Source organism: Actinia tenebrosa, unplaced genomic scaffold (assembly GCF_029948245.1).
Source record: "Actinia tenebrosa isolate PJP-AT-01 unplaced genomic scaffold, QUT_ActTen_1.0 PGA_scaffold4__44_contigs__length_22323623, whole genome shotgun sequence".
Classification (NCBI taxonomy): Eukaryota; Metazoa; Cnidaria; class Anthozoa; order Actiniaria; family Actiniidae; genus Actinia; species Actinia tenebrosa.
In genome coordinates, this window is record NW_028292581.1 from 10,397,717 (window position 1) to 10,419,657 (window position 21,941).

The 21,941-nt window shown below is 35.9% G+C and overlaps 1 protein-coding gene across 5 annotated transcripts in view; it reads right to left on the minus strand.

The window, feature by feature from the left end:
* The window catches only part of LOC116307323 (uncharacterized), a 31,923-nt gene that overhangs the window by 4,500 nt on the left and 5,482 nt on the right, over positions 1-21,941 (minus strand). Inside the window, exons 1-2 of one of the 5 annotated variants that reach the window (XM_031717512.2) lie at positions 12,102-12,895; positions 2,996-3,137 (exon numbers count right to left, since the gene is read on the minus strand). In XM_031717512.2, coding sequence (XP_031573372.1) covers positions 2,996-3,137; positions 12,102-12,128 — 169 coding nt within the window. In that variant the 5' untranslated portion in view covers positions 12,129-12,895. Of the gene's footprint in view, positions 1-2,995; positions 3,138-3,331; positions 3,598-12,101; positions 12,896-21,941 lie in introns of those variants that run through there. The other 4 variants (XM_031717544.2, XM_089037217.1, XM_031717528.2 and 1 more) reach the window with 4 other exon arrangements.

Sequence of the window (21,941 nt, forward strand, 5' to 3'; positions counted from 1 at the left end):
TTACAGGAATTGTTTCTTATAAGACCATTGAGCCAGGAAAGACGGGAAAAACCTTATATCATATAGATCAGTGCCACTTAATATCACGTGGTCCGCTTTCTACCACAATAACCAAAGCTTTTCCGCTACTCCGCCCTGTTCAAGGGCCAAACATTTTTAATTTATGCAGTGCTTGAAGGAGGCTTCATAACGGCTTTAAAATTTTTTACAAAACCTTTTGATATTACCAGGAGAAACACAAAATTTAGTAAATCGAAGACTGTGCTGATCAAATTTTGATTTTCTTAAAAAAAAGTTAAAGTTGTAGATTACTAGATTTGGCAGGATTGAATTTTATTGAACTGACATTTTGAAGGGGGGAAATTAGCCATGCTTAGTCTAAAAGTTGATCGTATTTTGTTTCATTGGAAAGGCCTCTCTGGTTTGATTTGTCAGGCTCTATATTAAAAAAGGACAATTTTTTTATCTTCCTTAGGCCCAAATTCGACATTTAATGGTATCCTTACTTTCTAGTATGTATCATCAGTTTAAAAAAGAAAAGAGACTCGGATGTGCAGCAAATGGAATATTCAACACAACGTAACAAAAGAAAGCCTGCTGTGCTTATTCGATTGCATTTTGTCAAAGCCAAATAACCAACTACCGATCTCATGGATATAAATTCTGAAATAGAGAACATAAAACAGCTTTTTGATTGAAATCCCCTTTGACCGGGCAAATGATAAATGATATTAAAATAACCACAGAGCATGGAGGCCAAACGATAAAGATACCAAAATAGCCATAGGAAGGAGGGGCGTGATGTGCTCTTCGACGACATTTTTGATTATCAAGGGGCATCTTTTTTATGAATCTAGTAAAGTCCACCAAGTAGTATTATCCAGAGTTCTAAAGCCTATGAATAAAGTATCGACTCGACGTTTATCACATAAGCTTGCCATAAGGCTGGAATTTGTTTTCCCAGGGACTTGGTTTTAAACCTTGTAAGACATCGAAGACAAATCAAAGGATTTCAGTGTAATAAAGGCCAGAACTATTTTCCTTTATGATGTGTAGGCTATCGAGTTGTATTGGAATCGCAGAGAAAAATCAAAAGCTGATCACCGTAAAACGTAAGAGTAAAAAATATAAATAAACATAAAAACAAGATATTTTTTGTTCGTCAAATCTTAGAGGCATTGGTTTTGGGGAGTGTTCTGCCTTGTAGTGTTCAGTGCTGATAACACATTAGACACATTTATTTAGGGCAGTGCTGGATGATATTAAACGAGTAAGAAACAAAGCTTAGCTGATAAGGCTCTGATAACGTAAAGAAAAACCCAAAAAAAGTCCACAAGAAAAGTGATTATATATTTGAACGTAAAAGCGTTAGCTCCGAAGGATAATATTAGTTTATTTGACCAGCAATTAGATAACCTAGATTTGCTAAAGTAAATTCAGTATCAGTATAAGATAGACAACCCGGCCACAAGATTAAATGAGGTGGCTTAAAGTAAAGTCTATTTTGGATCTTTTTTTTTTAAAGAAGTATTGACTTTTTGGTAATAAAGTTAGCTTTCCTAAATCAAGGTATCGAGCATGTTATCGTATCAATCAAGACGTTACTGGAACCCCACCGTTAGCATGAAGAATAACCAGAAAGACAAACACACTGGCAATGCGTCTTTAAAACTCAAAAAAGAAACAAAAAGATGCCAGAAAGATAGCTGCACTTAGGCCCTTACTTTACTTATTTTCTCTCGATTTTGGTGATTCTTAAAGGTTATTTGCCTGTTCGAATGTTGACAACTCCAAGGTAAACATTATTTAGCAAACTCATTGTCACCGCACGAAATTGTTTAATAATTGTTTATACAGTAAACTGTGTTTGCTTTCTTGTTTTCTGGCTCATCTACGTTCAATTTTCCTTTGCTTTTCTTTTGATGTGCGTGTACACAATAACGGCTACTCTAAGCCGGGTTTGTCAACAGATCTTTTCTGAATCATCGCGAAGAAATTCAAACCACATTGCTCACCGTACGTCGGTCAGAAGACTGATCACAGCAAGCCAGACTGCGTAAAACATTCCACAAAGAGACGAATTTACAGTTTCACACCGTTTGTTAATTGTTCACTACAAAGAATAACGAGTGACTGTAAAAAAGCCCTTGCTGAAATGCTCGAATTACTCAAGATACGTTCTTACTCCTGGAACGTTCAGATGGATTCCTAATAATTCCTGAACAGCAAAAGCCTTAACCGGTATATTACAGCAATCTGTTTTGTCGTCGAAGAAATCGCAACCCCTTATATTTCTAAATTCTTTGATTCCATTCTTGTAACAGTTTCCCTGGAGTAAATATTTCTAGGTCGGGGTGCATTTTGTATCTTTTGATCGGTCTTAAGGGAGTCCCTAATGTATTCGTTGTCACCTGCACGTTTGCAAACCGAGCCATATTGCTCAGATTTTCAAGACTGTCGTTCTGTTTGAACGGAGTTTTTGCCTTTTTTTGTGGATTTTCAAATAACAACAAATGCTAAAAGGATAAATTTCAGTTCATGGTGAATAAACGCTACGACCGAAGGCTCTAGAGCGAGAAGGGAAATCAAATCATTCACGGCACTGTGCTGGTTGGTTTGATCGCGATGAAGACGCATTGTGGTTTTGTGAAACGTAATCATTTGTTCGTCTTTTTCAATGACACAAATATTTTGAATATATAAATACAATGACAACACGGGCATCTAGGAACAGCAGTGTTCGTACTTAGAAAAGAAAGGTTCCTCTATATTCATTTCTAGAGCAAGCGAAGCTAGGTATACTCTCACTCTCTTGCCTCACGATCTGCACGATCGTCAATCTATTCATCAAGAGAGTCGATCGCTGAGAACATGAAGTGATTGTTGATATTTCCTCTTGCTGAACCCCTTACTGCTGTTCCATAGAACTTAGATTTCATTAAAGAAGTAAAAATTATAAAATTCTAGAGAGTATAGTGAGCCTAAGCATGCTTACCAAACATCTGGCCATGCGCTTCTGCGGTGAAATAGTCAAAGTTTGGCGAAGGATAGTTGAGGCCATTCATTGGATATGGTGGAAGTCTACCAAACATCCCTGCCATTCTGAACGCTCGTTCTTGCTCACTTTCAAATCTGCACTATTGAGAGAGAAAGGAATGAAATTTACAAAGGTTCAAAAAGAGTGCTAGTTTGCGAGCTCATTAGTAGTGTTGTAGTCGGTGAAAATGGTGCTCTGTATGTTCCAGGCCGTGAGCTGTCCCTGAGCTGTCATCGTTTTAATTAGACATCAAGAAAAACAAAAGCACACATTGGTTAGTATGTCATTTCAGACCTGATAATGCGGACCAACCATCTTGATGGTGCAAGATAAAGAGACTTGATCTATCTGAATACCCCCCTAAAAACACACATACACACATCACTTCCTATTCCTACCACTCTCTTAGTGAATTCCAGTTTATTCGTAAACCCACGTCAACTGTAATCTTCGGATGATGGTTTTTTGATTCTTAGTGTCTCTTTCGTGTAATTCGATTCTAGATACCGAGCTGCCCCTGTCAGTCGTGGGGTCTGTGGACATTCACTGTTTAGTATCCGACGAACTGTCTACGCAAGAGGAAATAGTTGACTTCCCCTCGCAGTAGTGTGTCTCAATTCCATGCAAAAAACTAGTGCCAAAAAAGTGTGTGGTTCATGTATCGCTCATACGTTGACCCAAGATTTAACCCTCCTAGACTAAACGACGCTTGCTCGAGTCTTACAGTATGCACCAAAACTAACCCTCTCTCTAGCCTAAAAGAAAAATGAACGTATTGTGGTGAATTAAGCCCTTGAAAGTGCCTTTCAAAAGTGGTATGATTTGTCAAGAGGTTTTTTTCTAAATGGTATATGTCCATTTATTGAAATGTCTCGTTCATTGTAAACACTTACATTTGCTGTAGAGTTCTCGCGAGGCTATTAAGGAGTTGGAAGACGTTATTTTGGTAACCTTAACGATAGGAGGTCAAGAGAGGGGGAGGGAATCCTCTTAAGCGTTACGACAGCAAGACAAACGAACAAGAAAAAAAGATACGACTGTTCACCAGCAACAAGATACTAAGCAGGGCCACGTCAAGTAAATGAAATTTTAAACAAACAACTTAGAGTAATTGTGGAGGCTTGTAGAATCACACTCAATAAAAACCCATTTAGTGGCTCGAGCTGCCAGCACTCACGACAGTAATTTGACAGCTGCCAATCAAAGTCTTATCTGCTTCTCGTTTATGACATATTCGTTTGGCTTGCACGTGGCTTTTCTCGTGGGAGAAGAGAAAATAAATTGGTTCACAGTTTCCTATTTAAATCAAACTCCAAGGGGTTCATGTTCCTTGGGGTGTATGAAGCAAAGTATGATGATTTGCCTGAAAAAAACGAGGAACAAAACATGGCGATGTACGATACCGTGATTAGCAGGAGATTTCTATCCAGCTAAGTGTTTCCGGTTTGCTTTTCCGTTTGGAATTCTCAAGTGACACAATGCATGCCCTTGTTGATATCCTTTCCACTCACTCAAATGTGCCCAGAGAATTCGGATGTTTGATGCTTTACTACTGAATTCATTTTCGCTTCAATATTGAGTCACACAACACAAAAATATAGGAAATTTTGAGGAATGGCTTCTTTTCAAATTGTTTCCTAGGCATCCTTGCAACAAACTTCTACGCCACAAATACCACAAGGCAAATCACGATCATGAGCTATATCTACTGAAAGAAACCATAGCGTTCTTTCTTTTGTTATGGTCATGGCTTGTTCAGCACTAACCACTTGCGCAAACAACCAGAACATTGAGAAATCCTTTCTAAAAGTTGGTATATTCGATTTGTTGTCTACATTCATTTTTTTAATACCTAAAGAAATGCCACTTGTAACAGATTGGTAATTTTAGCCGCAGTTTTCACGGGTAGGTCAGAACCTTAAACAGAAGCTCATTATACAATGAAGAAAGTAATAGATTTTATCAATTTTGTTCGTCCAAAAAACTATACTTCTTCGATGCAATGAAGCAACAGTAAGTATTAATGGTGCTAACCTTATCGCTCGATATTAATCCCCCTTTTTACACCCCCGGAAGAATCGGTGATAACTTCAGTATTTTACGCAGATAACAGTGAAGAAAGCACCAGATAAATTATCAAGGCCCTTGTTTGATCCATTTTCCCACCCCCTACACTTCACAAACCATTAAAATCCGGCCAGTATATCTTACAAGATGGAACAGCTTTATCATCAATCACAAAGAAATTCACTTTTCCTGAATAAAGAGGTTTTTTGACCACGAATTTAATTGATGATTTTTTTAAAGACTCTTTTTTGCCATGGGGACAAATTAGTACAAGGCCTGGCTAAGAGCTTTATATTGTCTTACGGAGCTGATTGTGTTCATTATTTATTCAATTGCAACAGAGAGTGAGACTGACGGCAGTTATCAAGTCCAAATCAAAAGAAAAGTCAAAATAAGAACACCATATCGGTTGCAAACGCGAAAAGAGGCGGGATCAACCGTTTTAGAACGCCGTATCTCCCTGGCAATTGTTTGACGCCATTCTGACGAAAACGTTACCATTCGCAGCACCAAACACACTTTAGAGGCGTCACTCTGACTGGCCTTTCAGATACCTAAAGCATGTACCTGTACTTATAAGCATCTGCAGAGCTCGACATCCTTTAATTACTTGACATCGATGCTTAATATTACGAGTATTGCCTGAATCAGTTTTACGTACTGCGATTGATTTAGGTAAGAATACGAAAAATACACAGACATTCGAGGAGAAACTAAATATTGTTAATTGATTGAGGCGACAATTTTTTCAGTATCCGTTAATTCTCGATTCTCACATGTTTGCCCGCGAGCAGCTTTTCTTCAGCCAACACGAGTCCAGTGTGTACACAAACGAAATTCCATCAAATTTCAGATCAATATAGCCTTCCGTTTTTGACAACAGCCTCGTATATCATTGATTACTTGGACATTAAATGTTGTATCTAGGCACCGATTGATTGATTAGTCCAATATCAAGATTGCAAAGCATTCGATTCATCTGGAAATATCCAGATCTGTCAACTCTACGTGACCAATACGAACGCGCAATGAGCACTTTCGAAAAACCACGAACTCGAGGCCACGTAGGCTCGGGGGCTACCGTCTGGATCAAAACTTGCCATTGATAAGAAGAATTTTTTTTTTTTGAAATTCGCAAATAGATTTACAATTAGAGGCTTTGCATGAAATTATAAATATTAAGCTTGAATAAAAAATCCTATAAAAATTGGACTATCTTTAAATGAACTATATATAGACCTTTTTTGATCTTATAATAACGAAACGATACTGTGGTTTTTTTCATTTCCTTGGAGTTCTATAAAAAGACAACGAATGCATTGTTTTCATGTACTATTATGTGTGTTCAGTGCCATCGAGTACTTACGAATACTAATCATTTCCTCCAGTGGTGAGAGGAATAATTAATAAATAATCACAACTGAGATATACCAATTTCTACTGACCAGCTTCTGAATTTCGTGAGAAATAGAAAAGTGACTCCACACCGTTCCCCTTGCATAAATTCAGATCAAAATATACTCAAAGCCAGTAAGAGCATTTTTTTTCTCGCTGCATTTTCGGTTTTCCATTTAGTAATCGCGTTTTCAAAAGCTTACATTACAACATTTGTGAACAGATTTCATGTTGCTACATTTTATTGAAGCCCATATATCTTGCTTCTTCTAGAAGTCCTGTGAGTTGAACGGAAGCAAGTTTACTTACAATCTACTCATTTGTATGTGTGTGGTGGGTAGGATTCTGGGAGATAAAGCCGTATGGAATGGCGTGCGTGAGGTCTAGTGGACTTGCAATTATAGATCTTTTTCTTTCACTTTTTCAGACTTTCGTAAAGGAATTGGCGGTGCAAGGCATAAAGCCGGCAGGAAGCGAACTTCATGCGCTTTTCGTTACTCGTTACACTGCGGTTATTATCATAGGAAGATAGCGAGGGGTATGGATGCCAGATCGGAAAGACGTGACTGCCTCAATTTACCTCCTGTGATCAACGTGCACGCGCATCACTACATAATGTTGTTCTTTTTTTCACTCTTTTTTAAGGAATGTAGAAATGCCCTGATCAACTATAACAAACTAGCAGTTTCCGTCCTTAACTCTTCCCCCACAACCGAGTGTTCATGTTTGCGTGCCTCTGTCGTATTCAGGGAGGCATAAGATGGGCAAAAAGCAATTTCAAATCTAATTGTAAACTACGAGCTCCAGCGTTGCTGGAGAGCGCTACTACTTAGTCAGTCACGTGACAATGAGTTTACTATGCAACATAGTTTGGCTGTGAAAAAATCCCGTGTTACATAAAAGCCATTCAAGTGCGTCGTAGATTGCTGCGTTATTTATGGCGTCGTGCTTCTTCGCGTTCATTAGCAGTACTAGCATAGTTTCCGGACTGTGAAGAGTCTTGAAATGTACCAGTTGCACATGTGATTGTAACATCTGTTATACGATTTTAAACGTTTTTTATTTCAGTACCGTGTGTCATGATATGCAAAGGTGCCGGTATCGAGTTTGTTTCACCACCAACTTTTCTTCTTTTGTTTTTTGTTTTGACCTTTGAGCGCCAACCGCTGACAAAGTGGGAGAGTTTGTCACCAAAATTGATGGAATCAGTCGTGCAGCGCACAGCTTGAGTAAAATAGCTTCATAAATGAGTTCAATAGATGTACGGTGAAATCTTTATTCAGTTGATCTTGATGCTCAGTAATTCATTTTCATTTTATTTTTCAGCCTGTGTTCTCGGACGGTCTAATACTATTTCTTTGACAGTGGAAGTTCTTAGTTTTAGTTCTTGAAAGTGAATCAGTAGCTGCATTTTGAACTATTGAATGATTAATTCGGCACTAGGTTGCTAGGTAATAACTAAGGCATTTTTGTTAAATAGAAATGTGCTCGAATTAGCTGAGATGCCATGACCTGCTGAAGCGGTTGCCAATAACAGCCGTTCTTAAAGCCTCAAAAATGGTTAGTTAAGGAATTTTTAAAGAGCAATGCAAACATTTACTTAAAGTTTGTTTTACTGATTTATGGGGCAGGCTTCTACCGTTATTTGAATTATGTTATTATAGTTTTCTGTTTTAATATTCTTTTTCTCGTGAATTAATCTTTTTTTTTTTTTTTTTGAAATTTAGATTGCTAAAGTATTGGTTGTTTTTGTTGCTGTAATTGGTGGTACTTTTGTATCTTAGTATGGCATCTTCAATTTAGTGTGATAAGCTTACTATGCCAATCAATTATAAATAACTATCATGATAACAACTTAAGACAGAAAATATGTGTATGTAGTAGACTGCAAACCATTCTAATCAACCATACTAATCTTATTAAATCGTCAAAGCCCAAGATAAATTAAGACATTTATAAAGGATAACATTAAGATGACAGAAAGGGGTCGAGGAGATAGAAAAAACAATAGAAGGCAGAAAGAAAGAAGAAAATAAATCAATAAAAGGGACGACGGAAAGAATGAAAAAATGGAACATTAAGAAAAATTATATACTGAAAATAATATTATACTATCGAGCCAACGATGTTCAGGAGTCTTTAAAACTTACGAGCTCAAATGTTAACTTTTTTCTTCTTTTTTTTAATTTTTTATATCTTTTTTTTTAAATCTTTTTTTTTTTTTTTTTTTTTTTCGTTCTTTCGTTTTTTCGTTTTTGTTTATCTTCTTTTTTTATTTCTTTCATATTCTTAATTGTTTTAAGTTTTTTTGTTAGTGATTTCCTTTTATTTGCCAATCCTACAACTACCATTTTCAAGTTATAGTTATTTCACTGCACTATTAACGAATGCCAAAGGTACATCAATAGGTGCTTCCTGGATACTAGTGTTGCCAGCCAGGGTAATATATAAATTGTTTTATAAGTAATGTCATTGCTGTTTGACTACTTTTACTGAACTTTTTATCGAATCTTTCCAAATACGGAGAAAAGAACCTAAAATCATAAGGCACAGAGGAGTGAGTTCATCCTGACAGAAAGACTAGCTAACCGCGAGTATAATGAAAAAGAGCTTGCCCGATCTTAAGGCTAAGAAAATTATAATCCATGTCACATGAAATTACAAACTCACTTACTCATTTAGTAAGAACGTAAATCAGCAGTAGGAACTATGGTAAGAAGAGGGAAGGGACAAAATGCATTTACAACGTGAAAACAGCCACTTTGTAATATCGGTACCAAACTTTGGGCTCATTTCCAGAGACAATCTTCTCTTATTTTATTTAGTTTCTTTTAGTCGAAATTTAAAACTTAAAATCATTTGTTATCGACAAATGCCTGTCATGTGGAAATATTGCGCAAAAAAACTAGTTTATACGTTTTATCCGTTCTACAATCTGCTCATAAACCTAAGTAGGAATAATGTTCAATCCAGGATATGGGATATAGGATTAATTGAGAGTAAATGGAATGAAAAGAAAGATTGACGCGGAAATACCAGTGGTAGAATGTGACTAACAATGGTTCCAATATAACAACCTAATTAAAAAAACCCCAATATGTGTGTTCTGATGTGGTAACGTCAATTAATATACTGCACACGTGGGTAGAATTTGAGGGTTTTTTCCCTGTTTTTTTTTCGATTCAGTTTTCCTCCCTCGTTAAATTCCAATTCAATCCGAGAGTTATCCGAGATTCATTTACTTGGTTTTTATAGTTTTAGTTGTTGTCGTTATCAGTTGTCTTTTGTTTCAGTGCTTGTTATTTTTTCACTTAAGATGATTTATAAGAAGTAGTACATTTCCAAGTACGCTCATTACAAACCAATCTGAATCTTTTACAAGCTCACACTGAACCTCAAGGAATTAATTAAGTTACCATTTACTTATCAGGGTAGCTCTTTAGCATGGAACTGACATAGAAGAAAAGGAGCTAACAACATCCGAATATTTGACAGATTTGCTCAACTAAAGCCTAAGCTTACACTTACGTTCTCAGTAGAAAATACTGATGCTAAGTCATAAGAATCTAATCTGCTGGTTATTTTACTAATCCAATGAAGGTTTCACTTGGTTGCCAATTACACGAATTAGGAAGACTTTCGCTGTACGAGGATCAAAGGTAAGAACACACTACAAATGGCCATATCAATAATTAATTGTAAAAGATGCTCAATATGTGGCTCACTTGCTTATGGTAATGGACTGTCTCTATCGCTTCTTAATATTGGTGCGTCTTGCTGCTCTTTTGATGGCAACCTGTTTTGAACTAATAAAACCCACGAGTTTTCATATCATGTTGATGTATACGAGTTTTTGTGCCTTACATACATATACATATATGCATAGTACTATTCTATATAAAAGTTTTGTATCTATATTATGGAAAGCAATTGCAAGGGAATAAAAATGTTTTCGTTTGGCTCAGAGATGTAGACAGCTTGATATAGTTTTCGCTACTTTTGTGCGCAATTGTAAGCTGCTTTTAGTTTAGTTTGATATTTTAGTAAGCATTTATCCTACAGCCATAAACAATGCAAAGTTCTTGCTTTAAAAGAGATGTCACTGAGTTTCAAAATGAGTAAACATGGCTGACGTGAAACCCTTCTATACAAGTTTCTTACAATAATTTAAGCCAACAACTGAACTGCATTTTCAAACTATCAGACTTCTGGGCAAAACTGACTGACTTCGTGCTGAGAAAAAAGCCCTTCATATTCACCATCTCAAGCCGAATTCAAGGCTTGTTGAAGAAAATTAGTGTCCTAAACCTAAGGCTTTTAGAAACTCATCAAACCCAATTGGTACACATTGGAAGTGAATATCAAACAACATGAAAATATCAAGTATGTGTTTGTCTTAATTTTACAAAATTCAAAATATACACCTTAAATCCAGTTAAAAATCAAGTAATTGTTTTTCTTAGATTTACAGAATTCAAGATATATATCTTAGAGCCCAACTTAAAAACCAAGTATTTGTTTGTCCTAGGTTTACAACATGCATGCAAGTCTTATATTACGTACACTTGCCATTAATTTTTCAATTGTCTGCACTAATTCTTAATACAACAAAATTTAATTGGCATTGAAAATATATATAATATTTAAAGCTGTGAAATCTCTAATGTATAAGCCAGGCCAGTATATAGTGGTTACGAATATTAGTTCGGCAGCAACTTTTTTGAACAATGTTAATTATACATCATTAAATGTCCGCAATTCCAGTATCGCCCGCTTAAGACTGAGTTATTTTTATTGCTGCATAGACTTCAAGCTCAAAATGTTTGTACAAAATGTGCAATCTTTCGAAAACATATTTAGCAAAAAATGGATGGTTTGTCCACGTAAAGTTTGAAAATCACTTTTTCGACGTTTTCAGGATTAAAACTTTTTCTTTTTTGCGCTAATCAATCTTTGCAATCAACGCTAAGCAAATTATCGAGCTTCAAAAACATAGAATGTTCACTAGCCTACCTTTGAACAAGTTTGTTTGCTGTCGTGACTCATACTATTATGACAAAGACTACTGTAAACTCTGCGATGGAATCCGCCCAAAATAGAGCTTGTAAGATTCACTTGCATGTCAAATATCATCCACAAACACTATTCCATAAGCGAGCAGTTGAAAGACTACACTACAGCCTTAACGGTTTATTAGTTGGAGATAAAGCCAAGGAGTCCAAATATATAACCTGAGATACCGCTTATGCTCTTGGTCAAAGTCGACTCAATGTCTCGTTTTTGATAGTAAGAGCTTCGACGCGAAACTTAGCCGCTGGCTCATCACTAGCTTATTGTGGGATATGGATAGAATATGGGCAAGCTTAGAGATTACCCAGGATCAAACCGAATCAGGAAAACACATCCTATAAGATCGTCCTCATCATGGATATTTGCATCAATCAAAGGCAAAGACGGAGAGGCGAGGGCTTGAACATTTCTTAAGGATAATTTTTCTATGGATGTGCATAAAATGCTAAGCCCTTTTTGTTTCTTTCCTATGGGGATGGAAATGGTTAGTCATGCATTATCAAAGGTTTAAGATTAAAGATTTAGTAGTTACCTCGGGCCAGTGATAGGGTTGATGCATGTCGTTTTGCAAGCGAAGTGGCTCCTTCTTGAGATACAGCAGGTTTGGTTTGTTGATACGAATGACCAGAGATTGTTCTCCAAATTATGTTAAAGTATTTCGTATCTTCTTTCGTTCTTTAACGTTTTCTGTTCGGCTAGGAATTGGCTTTCTATCTCGTGTGCGGCTAAAAACAGACGAGTTTGGGCAGGTCTTGAAATCGCAGTCTTTCTTGCTCAGCTCTCGTGCGTACGATATCTTTCTTGATAGTACAAGCCTCTCACTTCTCTAAACAACTTTTTCAACCGTTCTGTAATGAGTCAAAGGGTTATCACTCAGCAAAACCACGTCAGGTCTATCACAAATCTTGACAACACTCAACAACCTCTGGTTTTCTGAATTGTTTCAGCGTCTTGATAAAAGCAATGCCACTTCCTTCAAGGAATTCACAGCTTAATTTCCAGAGTAGTCTCTTCTCTACTCTTGACGTTATTAAGATCTCTAAGACTTTTGTTACGTCATTTTTGTAATTCACACATGTTGTACGAAGCTTAGTACTGACAAGAAGTCCATCAAAAAGCTATTCTTAGGGGGTTTTGCTAAAAGTAAAGTCCTCAGTTTTTGCTGGTCTATGGCGTCCTCTAGTCCAGTTGAGGAGTCGAATAAGAAAGTGGTCAGGATTATCTGTTGATGTGTGCAGTTAAGGCATTAAATGTGGAGGTCGTGGCAGATGAACGTTTTAAGGGACAACTGATATTGATAAGCTTTTGATCTCTGCTTGAAAGAATGCTCAGTCTGGTTTACAATTAGCTTACACTGAGAGGATTTGAAGCTCGCTAGAGTTCACGTCTGAAATGAGACAGATAAACAGCTAAACTTCTGAGTAAACCAAGATAAAAGATGCCAAATCTTCAGCCTCATATATGATTATTTGTGGATGGGCCAAACCTTTGCTGCAGAGGGGAGTAGTGATAATGAGAAACAGACTTATGATGCCCGCCCCCCTTCGTCTTGGCCCCGTCTCCGTCTGCAAGCGATATCTTCGTTTTAGGATTATTTTCTAGCTACAATGCAATATGCTTGCGACTGCTGATACTTGATCTTCGACTGAAATGAAAAGAGCCTTCAGAGAGTACTGGTAATCGACATCATCACTGATCTGCTTGAAACTACAATAGGGATCCTACTGAGCCTGCTACAATCTCAAAGTGACATAAATAGTGGTCCTAAAAGAACTCTAAGTTTTCAAATAAAGATAAATACATGTCATGCTAGGGGTTATATAGAGATGAATGATCGCTATTCGATGTCAAACATATAGAAGATCGAGCAGTTAATCCTATATGGCGTAAGGAGTATGCATTTTCCTAACGGTCGGTCAGATAGATTGATGAGAGTACAGCCATCTAAGCTTTATGCTATTAAAATCTTTAAAGTTCTTAATTAGGAAGCGGAAGTTTCAAGAGTTTTATCAAAGGCAACGACAATGTGTGTGTCATGAAGTACAAAAGAAAAAAGCATTACATTCTGTTGGTGTTCAGAACATCATACTTTTTTTTTCCAGTGAAAATTGCGGGTGGGAATTGTTATTATAGATTTGGAACACAACTATTGATATACCTTTCTACGACGAAAATTTTGCTTTTCGATGGCCGATTACTGAGCTAATTTAGTATTTTCGATAATTAATGGGTTGTAGTGGTGAGATTAGAAGTTCTTTTCGGGGGAAATACGAGAAATGTTTTAATGTGGATCTAGTCAGAGACTACTTGTCTTTTTCATGAGACAAAATGACGCCATTTTTGCACTTTCTTTGCGTTTCTTTTTCCTAGCTTCCTAATTCAAAGAGGTTTTGTTTTATAATAGGTAAAATGATGCTTATATTCTTAGAAGGTGTGTTTCTAACACCCATTGGAAAAGAAAGACCGCTTCATATAAGAAATATATAGCTTTTTCAAGGAAATCTAAAGCCTCCCGGCGCAACCTCCGTTTTGATGTCGTAAATTAGATCTGAAGACCAAGCCCTCTTGAAAACAAATGTACTCAAATATCCGTTAGATGAAGTTTCACTTCAGTCCCATTCAACTGAAAGAGCCGGGCTGTAACAGTATGGAAGCTTAACGTAATTTGAAATTGTAATTTTTTCCATGAAGATAGAAAGTTCCCATTTAGAACACTTCGGTTTTCCCAAATCCCTTTCATGGGTTGTAACTAAGACAAGCCAAGGCATAAAAGGACTTTTCCCAAACTACTAAACAAACTAATCTCCATCTGAATTTTACGGTTATAAGAACCTTGACTTTTTGTCTTTTATTCATTGCAAAATAGTAGAAAAACTACCAGTCAATGAAGAAGCACTACTTTTACAAGATTTTTCATCTGATACGAATACTAATGTTGGGTAACTTGTTTACGTGAGTTTCAGTTTCTTTCGATATTAGTTTTATCTAATAGTTTCTTGCCTTGATTATTAGGGCATCGATGCAATTTTGGTTTCATTTCTGTTGAACTTAAAATGATACTCAATAAATGATCTTTATTTCTTTCAGTTCTTATTCTAATCCTTTTTCTGCGCTTGTCCATGTGGTATCTTAAAAAGACATTTGATTGGCATTTAAAGATAGTCTCATTTATAACTAATAATCAAGTGTCTTGTCTTGGAATTTCGTCGATTTGACAGTGTGGTTAACTCATCAATGTATTTTCATCCAGAGGTCAAGAGCCATACGAACTTTCATAAAGTACATGCTTATCTGTATTCATATCGTAGCGATTAGACGTTAATTCTTACTAGCTATATAGTTACAAAAACAATATGGACTGTCAGCTTTCGATTTAGTTTCGAGTCACGCTGCATGTAAGGAACTACTGATGCACTTTCTAAGCTCAGCTGGAATTTTATTGCTTTGTAATCTTCGGCTAAGAGAAATTGAGAAATTCTGGAAGACATTGAATGGCATGTCATTGAAACGGTCTGAAACATAAAACCTGGCAAATTAGGCTTCTAGATTAGGTTGAAAAAACCAAGCAGCTTTAGTTTTCAGAAAATGTACTTTAATTTCAGGTTTCAGGAAAGATTACTTCAGGTTCAATCAAAAACATAAAGATAAAAGGGAAGGAAAAAAATTAAGAAAGAGAGGGAGAGAGGAAGAGAACTGATAAAGAGTAAAATTATAATAAATTGAATGAATGAATACTGGGAATAACCTCTTTGACACAATTAGTTCAGCTATTTCGTTAAATGACTAAAAATAAAAAATAAAATAAAATAAAGAAATAAAAAAATAAAAAATGAAAAGGATAAAAAGATATTTTGAAAAACTGAAATTGAAAAGCAGCTTTCTAAAAATATCATCCCGAACTTACGAAATCAGATCTTGACGATAACCTTTTTCAAGGCTTTCTTGATTCCAGGAAATGTCTTAATAGTCAAAGGCTTGAATTAATTCCAAGGAATCCTTCCCGTCACGTTCTGCGTTGGTTTCTTATATAATTCCTTATATAAACATGGTTCCTTGACGTAATCGCTGTTTTACCATAGCATCTTATTTAGGAGCAGGCACCTGGTGTATGTACAAAAAACCTACCATTTGATTGATTGAAATATATGTCTACATACAGCCCATCACGTCCTTTCGTCTTATCTTGATGTCTATCCATGACCTTACTACAATTAAAACTACATATCTCAGCTTGTTTGTAAACAGATAACAATTATCGAGTTGTATTATCTTCGTTTAAGAATAAATTCTGGCCTCGGGGCTTGATAGTTTTCCAAGATATAATCTCAGGTCATCCGCTTATTGAACTTATAAAAGGATTTGAAATTGGGGGCTAATTTGAAATTTATAGCACCTCCATATTTCACTGCTCATAACATGTTGACTGCATATATGGGAATTGAGTCCTATAAATTGGTCAGTCATGTGTTAACGCCTCCAGCCCATGGCTTCTTCAGAGTCTTGTTCAAAGCTTTTACTACCCACGTTAAGTTGTTACATCACGCAAGTAAACAGGACAACTGGGCTAATTGGTGTCTTTATTGGACGTTATTTCGTTGTTGTTCTTGGCATTTTTCACGAGCCTAACTGATACAACGATGGATGATCCATGCGTAATGATGTCAGAGAAAGACTCTTCAAGGACTGAAGGTGGTTTATCTTGTGAAGGCAAAAGGAAACTAAGGGGAAAAGATTTCTTGACTTTAGCTGAACCTCTTCTTATATTATCTTTTGCATTGATTACATTTCATTACTTTGATTCATCTTTCCATAAACTATGTAGTTTCTTAATTCTTTTTTAATCCTGAACACATCCCACTATCTACACACTTATGAATAGGACGTGGACACACCTTGGCTTGAGGTTATGCTATAAATTATTACAATAAATACTGAATTAAAATTCCTTCGTGAATAAAGTGCTAAAACGCGGGCTAAAAAGGTAAAGCCTGATACAACCATTTTCACCTCAAATTGGACTCCTTACGCTAATACCAGCTCGTTGTTACTCTACTGACTTTATACCTGTTTCGGTTAACTATATCTAAAGTCTTCCAGCCTAAAGATATATAACGAATTCTTGGCCAAAAATACAAACAAACAAAGCAAAAAAACAAGAAAAGAAGGAGGAGGAGAAGAAGAAGAAGAAGAAGAAGTAGTAGTAGTAGAAGAAGAAGAAGAAGAATAACATATATGCATATGGAGCTTTATCAATGGAGCATAGGGCAATATACAATAAACATGGAGTCAAGATTAAAAGACAGTAACCTCTATTTTTAATAGTCTATAACTCCTGACCACTTTCGTTGGTAAGGTATTCAAAAGGTGCTTATTTTTTACATGTATTTCACGCTTGCACACTTTGTAGAACGAACTGAGCTCTGATTGACTTGAGCCAGCTTTGCTATATACTTCTTTTATACTTGAAGTCGTTTTTGGAATGCGTCATTTGCACGGATGTCACAAGTTTTATCATAATTGTTAAACTATCTATAAATGTAAAAGAATGCATTGATATCATCCATGTCAAACTCAATTGCCATTTCCGAAGGCATTCCACAAATTTCTTCTAATGGCGTCCTTCAAAAGGCACTGAAATTCATAGACAATATGTTTTCTAAGAGGCACGACAACGAAGAAGCCTCATAAAAGACACTCTCTTCAATAATTTCATTCTAAAGTGTCTTAACTATGTGAAGTCTTAACATAAAGTATTTAATAAAACGCTGTCACCATAAAAAGAATTTAAATTCCGGAGGCCCAAATTCCAGTTTATAGCCGGAATCAAGGCTTTCAATATATTAAGCCTCTATTTCCTCACGGGTAGTTTGTGTTTGGGAAAATAATTTCCGTTGAAAAGAAAGAGACCGTAATAAATGGTAAACAAAACCAGGAGGTACCAAAATTGATTATTTGTTGCATTATGATTTTAATATATATGCATTCTTAATTTACGTGCCTTGCAATATACGGCGGCGAATTCTCAGTTACTGTCAGCTATCTTTAGGAACGAATAAAAAACTATTTCTATTTGTTTTAATTGACGAGTACCAACACTTCTTTTTGATGTGTGATTATTTTTGGTAAAATCAACCAAACAACTGTTTATCGATTCCTGGAGTTGGTCTTGTTGACGCTAGCTATGAACCAATTTTTTGACCATTTATTTTTAGCTGCTTTTCTGTTTATCTAACCTGATTGTGAATCCAGTATAAATATCATTTGTGTCTTTATTTAGCTAACAGTGTTTACTAAATTCAAGACTGATATCAAAAGCAAGGGTGCATATGCTTGCAAGAGCGTTTTGCTAACTGTGAAAAAAAAAACGCTTTTGCAAGGATGCAGCCCATTTAGTGAAAATTCAATTATTTAAAAAAATAATTGTAACAATTTTGCTTGTCGAGCACTACTAGCAGCTTAATCGTTGAGTTGTCATTTTGCAACACAATTAAGGCTTAGGAAGGCGCCTGTTAATATTGCTGCAAAACAGCATTGCATTTTGATTTGCGATTGTTTATGATTCAGACCACAACTGGCTTCAGTAAATTCAAACAGCTTTAATGACTCAATTCTTATATCTTTAGAGTACCTTGCTCGTTTTCTATGTCATGTATTCTTAGGAATGCTGTTAATATTGCTGCAAAACAGCATTGCATTTTGATTTGCGAATGTTTATGATTCAGACAACAACTGGCTTCAGTAAATTCAAACAGCTTTTATATCTTTAAAGTACCTTGCTCCTTTTCTATGTCATGTACTCTCAAAAACTTCCAAAACGATAAAATTTAAATATAATACTAAAATTGCATTATGTGACGACTATTAGATCGATCAATGAAAGACAGTACTTTGATCGGCAAATGAAATTGTTAAAAATCGATATAAACATCTAGAGAAATAGCGTGCTCTTTTTGACCAAACTAGTTTTGTAATACTGAGATAAGTAGAATATTGATAGTTTTGTAGAATAATAATAATAATATTGTAATAATTTCATTTTCGTTCTATATGAACATGAAGCAAAGATAGCTAAACTGAACAAGTACATCGAAGCATCTTTGCAGAGACAATGTGACGACATTTTAATTTTATATCATTGAGGAAACTCATGCAAAAATAATTTGCTTGGTAAAAGATTTTCAGAGCAGTTTTAAGTTGTAATTAATTATACATTTGTCATTTTTCAATTGTAGATATGAAAAAAAACTAGTAAATCCGAATTTGCCATTATGTTAATTTTGGCAAAAACCTAGGTATGTAAAGTTGAATCATTATTGTTGAAACCTGTATTCTATGCATGGACTATTTACTGATTTAAAGATGCATTAGGTACAGCATAGCATATGCTCTAAATTCGTCTGCTTACTGAGAATACATTAATTTTAGGTCATGCATGCTACATTCAGATTGTGATCCATGTTATGGCAACAAATTAGTGTGAAAGTTTGGCTAGTTAGAGTTTTTGGAGTGCAGTACTTATGTAGAGCAAACTTGTACATTTCCTCCGCGTCAGTAAATATGATTGCATCAACTAAACAAGATGCTTAAAATTACAGAGTCTGCTATTATTATCAATATTATGAACAACAGTTTATTTCCACCAAACCAGACGTAAAAGTCACACCGTTCTCAAATGAACACCTCACATATCTTTTTGGCATGGCCTCTAATCCGGAAAAGGGTTTTTTGAATGTCTGTCTTGCCTGTCAAATCTTTCCAAATATCCCCGGAAACATCACTTTAACTCTTTCACGTCATGACCTCGAGAATTTACTATCTTTTTTTTCTGAGAGCCTTTCTTGGCTGCTCTATACACTGAAGTTTGCAGAACTGTTTCTTAAACTGGTCATGGTTTAGGGAACTTGAACTCCTTCGGCAAACATATTTTTCGCAATTACTGTGATTATGTGTTTTAGTAAAAAAACAACTAAAAACCTCCCTGGTCTTCTTTTTATAAGAGGATTCGGTTAAGCTCTTTCAGACTCTTTTGTAGAATTTCAAACCACAAGACACGCAGTCACTCAAGTCACGTAAAACTCCCAGACCTTTTGTCTTTGGAATAGTTTGCTCTGAAGAAAGAAAAATTCTTCAATTGAGCAATAGAGGTGCTTGCAAATGAACGTTTTAACTCGCATCAGTCAGACACCTAAGCCTTGTAAGTCGTGGCGGAGATAAAAATTAAAACAGATATCTGCTTAGTTTTAGGACAAAGCCTTATGAGCATGTTTGCTTTGTCAGTTTGAGGACTTGAGCATAAGCTTTCTTCTCGCCCCTCAATACCACAAGGCCCAAAGAAAAGACCACAACTGTCAAAGCTGTTCACACTAATTCACTAGTCTGTCAAAAACTGTCCTGAAAGGCTTTAATGGATATCATATCTGGAAGAGGTATTAAAGAAAAAGCATTCTTATCATCAAGATTCCACGAAACATAATGATGCATTGAGTGGCTTGATTAGGCTCTCTAGGGCACATCGGATGCTTGCAAGGCACCTTGGGTGACAGCCAACAGTAAGTGTGAAAAGAACTGAAGAGGAGTTGAAGATCTAAATTGATTTACCACGCCTCGCTGTCAGTCTCCTGTCATTCTTCCCAACTAATCCTCTTAATCTTTAAGGACTTCCTTCAACATGATTGTTCCATCCGGAATTTCTCTCTAAAACTCGTTCATAAGTATTTGTATGCGTTTTCTTTTCTCAAGAAAGCCATACATCAACTTTGTTGACATGAATTTAATATGGCATTATGAAGTGTTTGTGGAGGGATATCTAGCCTCAGCAAATAGGGACAACCATTGGGATTAACGATTTGTTAACGGACAGCCACGTATTACGTTGAAATCAGTGGTAAAGCTGATAGCTGGCTGTCAGATAATCTAATGCATAAGAAACTGACGTTGTTAAAAACATCCCAAGCATGCGAGGTGTATTAATTGAGGTTACGACTTGTTTGGCGATATCGAAAAAAGTATAGATCTCAAGTTAAATCGGGACATCTATTTGTCACCATTAAAACTCCATCTCACAAGACGCGTTTTACTATACGCAAAAAAGAGGTATAAATAAATAAAGATTAGCATTTGTATGATACTTGTAATTGACCAAGTGAGGTTAGCAGAAAGGCAGAAGAGGATCCTGTCAAGTGGCATGGATGGGGCACTTGGTGCAAGAAACAGAGTGTTGAGTATCAACTTTGTGATGAGAAGTTTTTTAGCACTCAAGCTCTTTTGGCTTTGAATTTTCCTCTTTCCTTACATAAGTCTTACTGTTTAGCTTTTGTTTCTCCTCTTGTCTGTTATTTGATCTAATAGCCAATTCCACATGGTAAGAAGCTTTGGAATTATTCTTAGGCTAGATAAAAGTTAATACCTATTTTAATATTGAGTCAATATATTTAATTTCCTAGCAAAAGATATATTGTCGAAATATTAACATTTTGTTTTGTCAGTTAACAGTTTGCAGTAAGTTCGCAATTGTTTGCAAGATCTAGACTTGCTTGCTCGCCGCAGTTCATTTGCAAGACTTGCTTGCTCGCAATTTCCGTTGCAAGACTTGCAAGTTAAACGAAATATGCGATCTGCCCAGTAACGCAACAAAAACTTGTAAGTCTCAGATGACTACTTGAAGTAGATTGAGTTCTGTTTTTTGCAACAATTGTAGTAATAAATTCGACATATCACCAGGTTTCCTGTTTTCAGCAAAACTGCGAGGCAAGTTGCAAATAACGTTATGACTTCGCCAAACGTAACGGCGCCTTGAATAAAAAATAAATTGTTTCAATCGTAACTTTCTTTATTTTTCGTTTTTTTTTTCTGTCAAAATTCCCAGCACCATAGAAACTAAGTTGCAATGGTGGCTCCAAAACTGAACAAAAAGACATTCCCAACAGTGCAATAAAATTTTAACTAGTTAATGATCTGTTTCGTCTCTGTTTATTCAAACATTATATTCCAATGAAAAGTAATACCTATTACTAAACGTACTTCAAGGTACCTCTTAAACCTGTATTAACACATTAGTGTTCCAGATGGGTTTTGAGAGACGTAGATAGAAAACCTGGACGTCCTAGCAACCAATCAGACAGCAGTACTTAGTGGTTTCCGGGTGTCTTGACAGTTGCCAAGATTTTCTTAAAGTATTTATGAAAATATTTAGTTACGCGGAGAAAAGTATGATAACTATACGATTATAATCCACATATATCGTGTGTTATATGTTTGTGTGTGTTATAAGAATTATGTTAAATCGTCGCATCTTCGTTTTTTGTTAGTATTGAAGGAAAAGGTCTTCTTATGTAGCACTTTTATTTCGTTTTAGGCTTTATTAATACTTTGG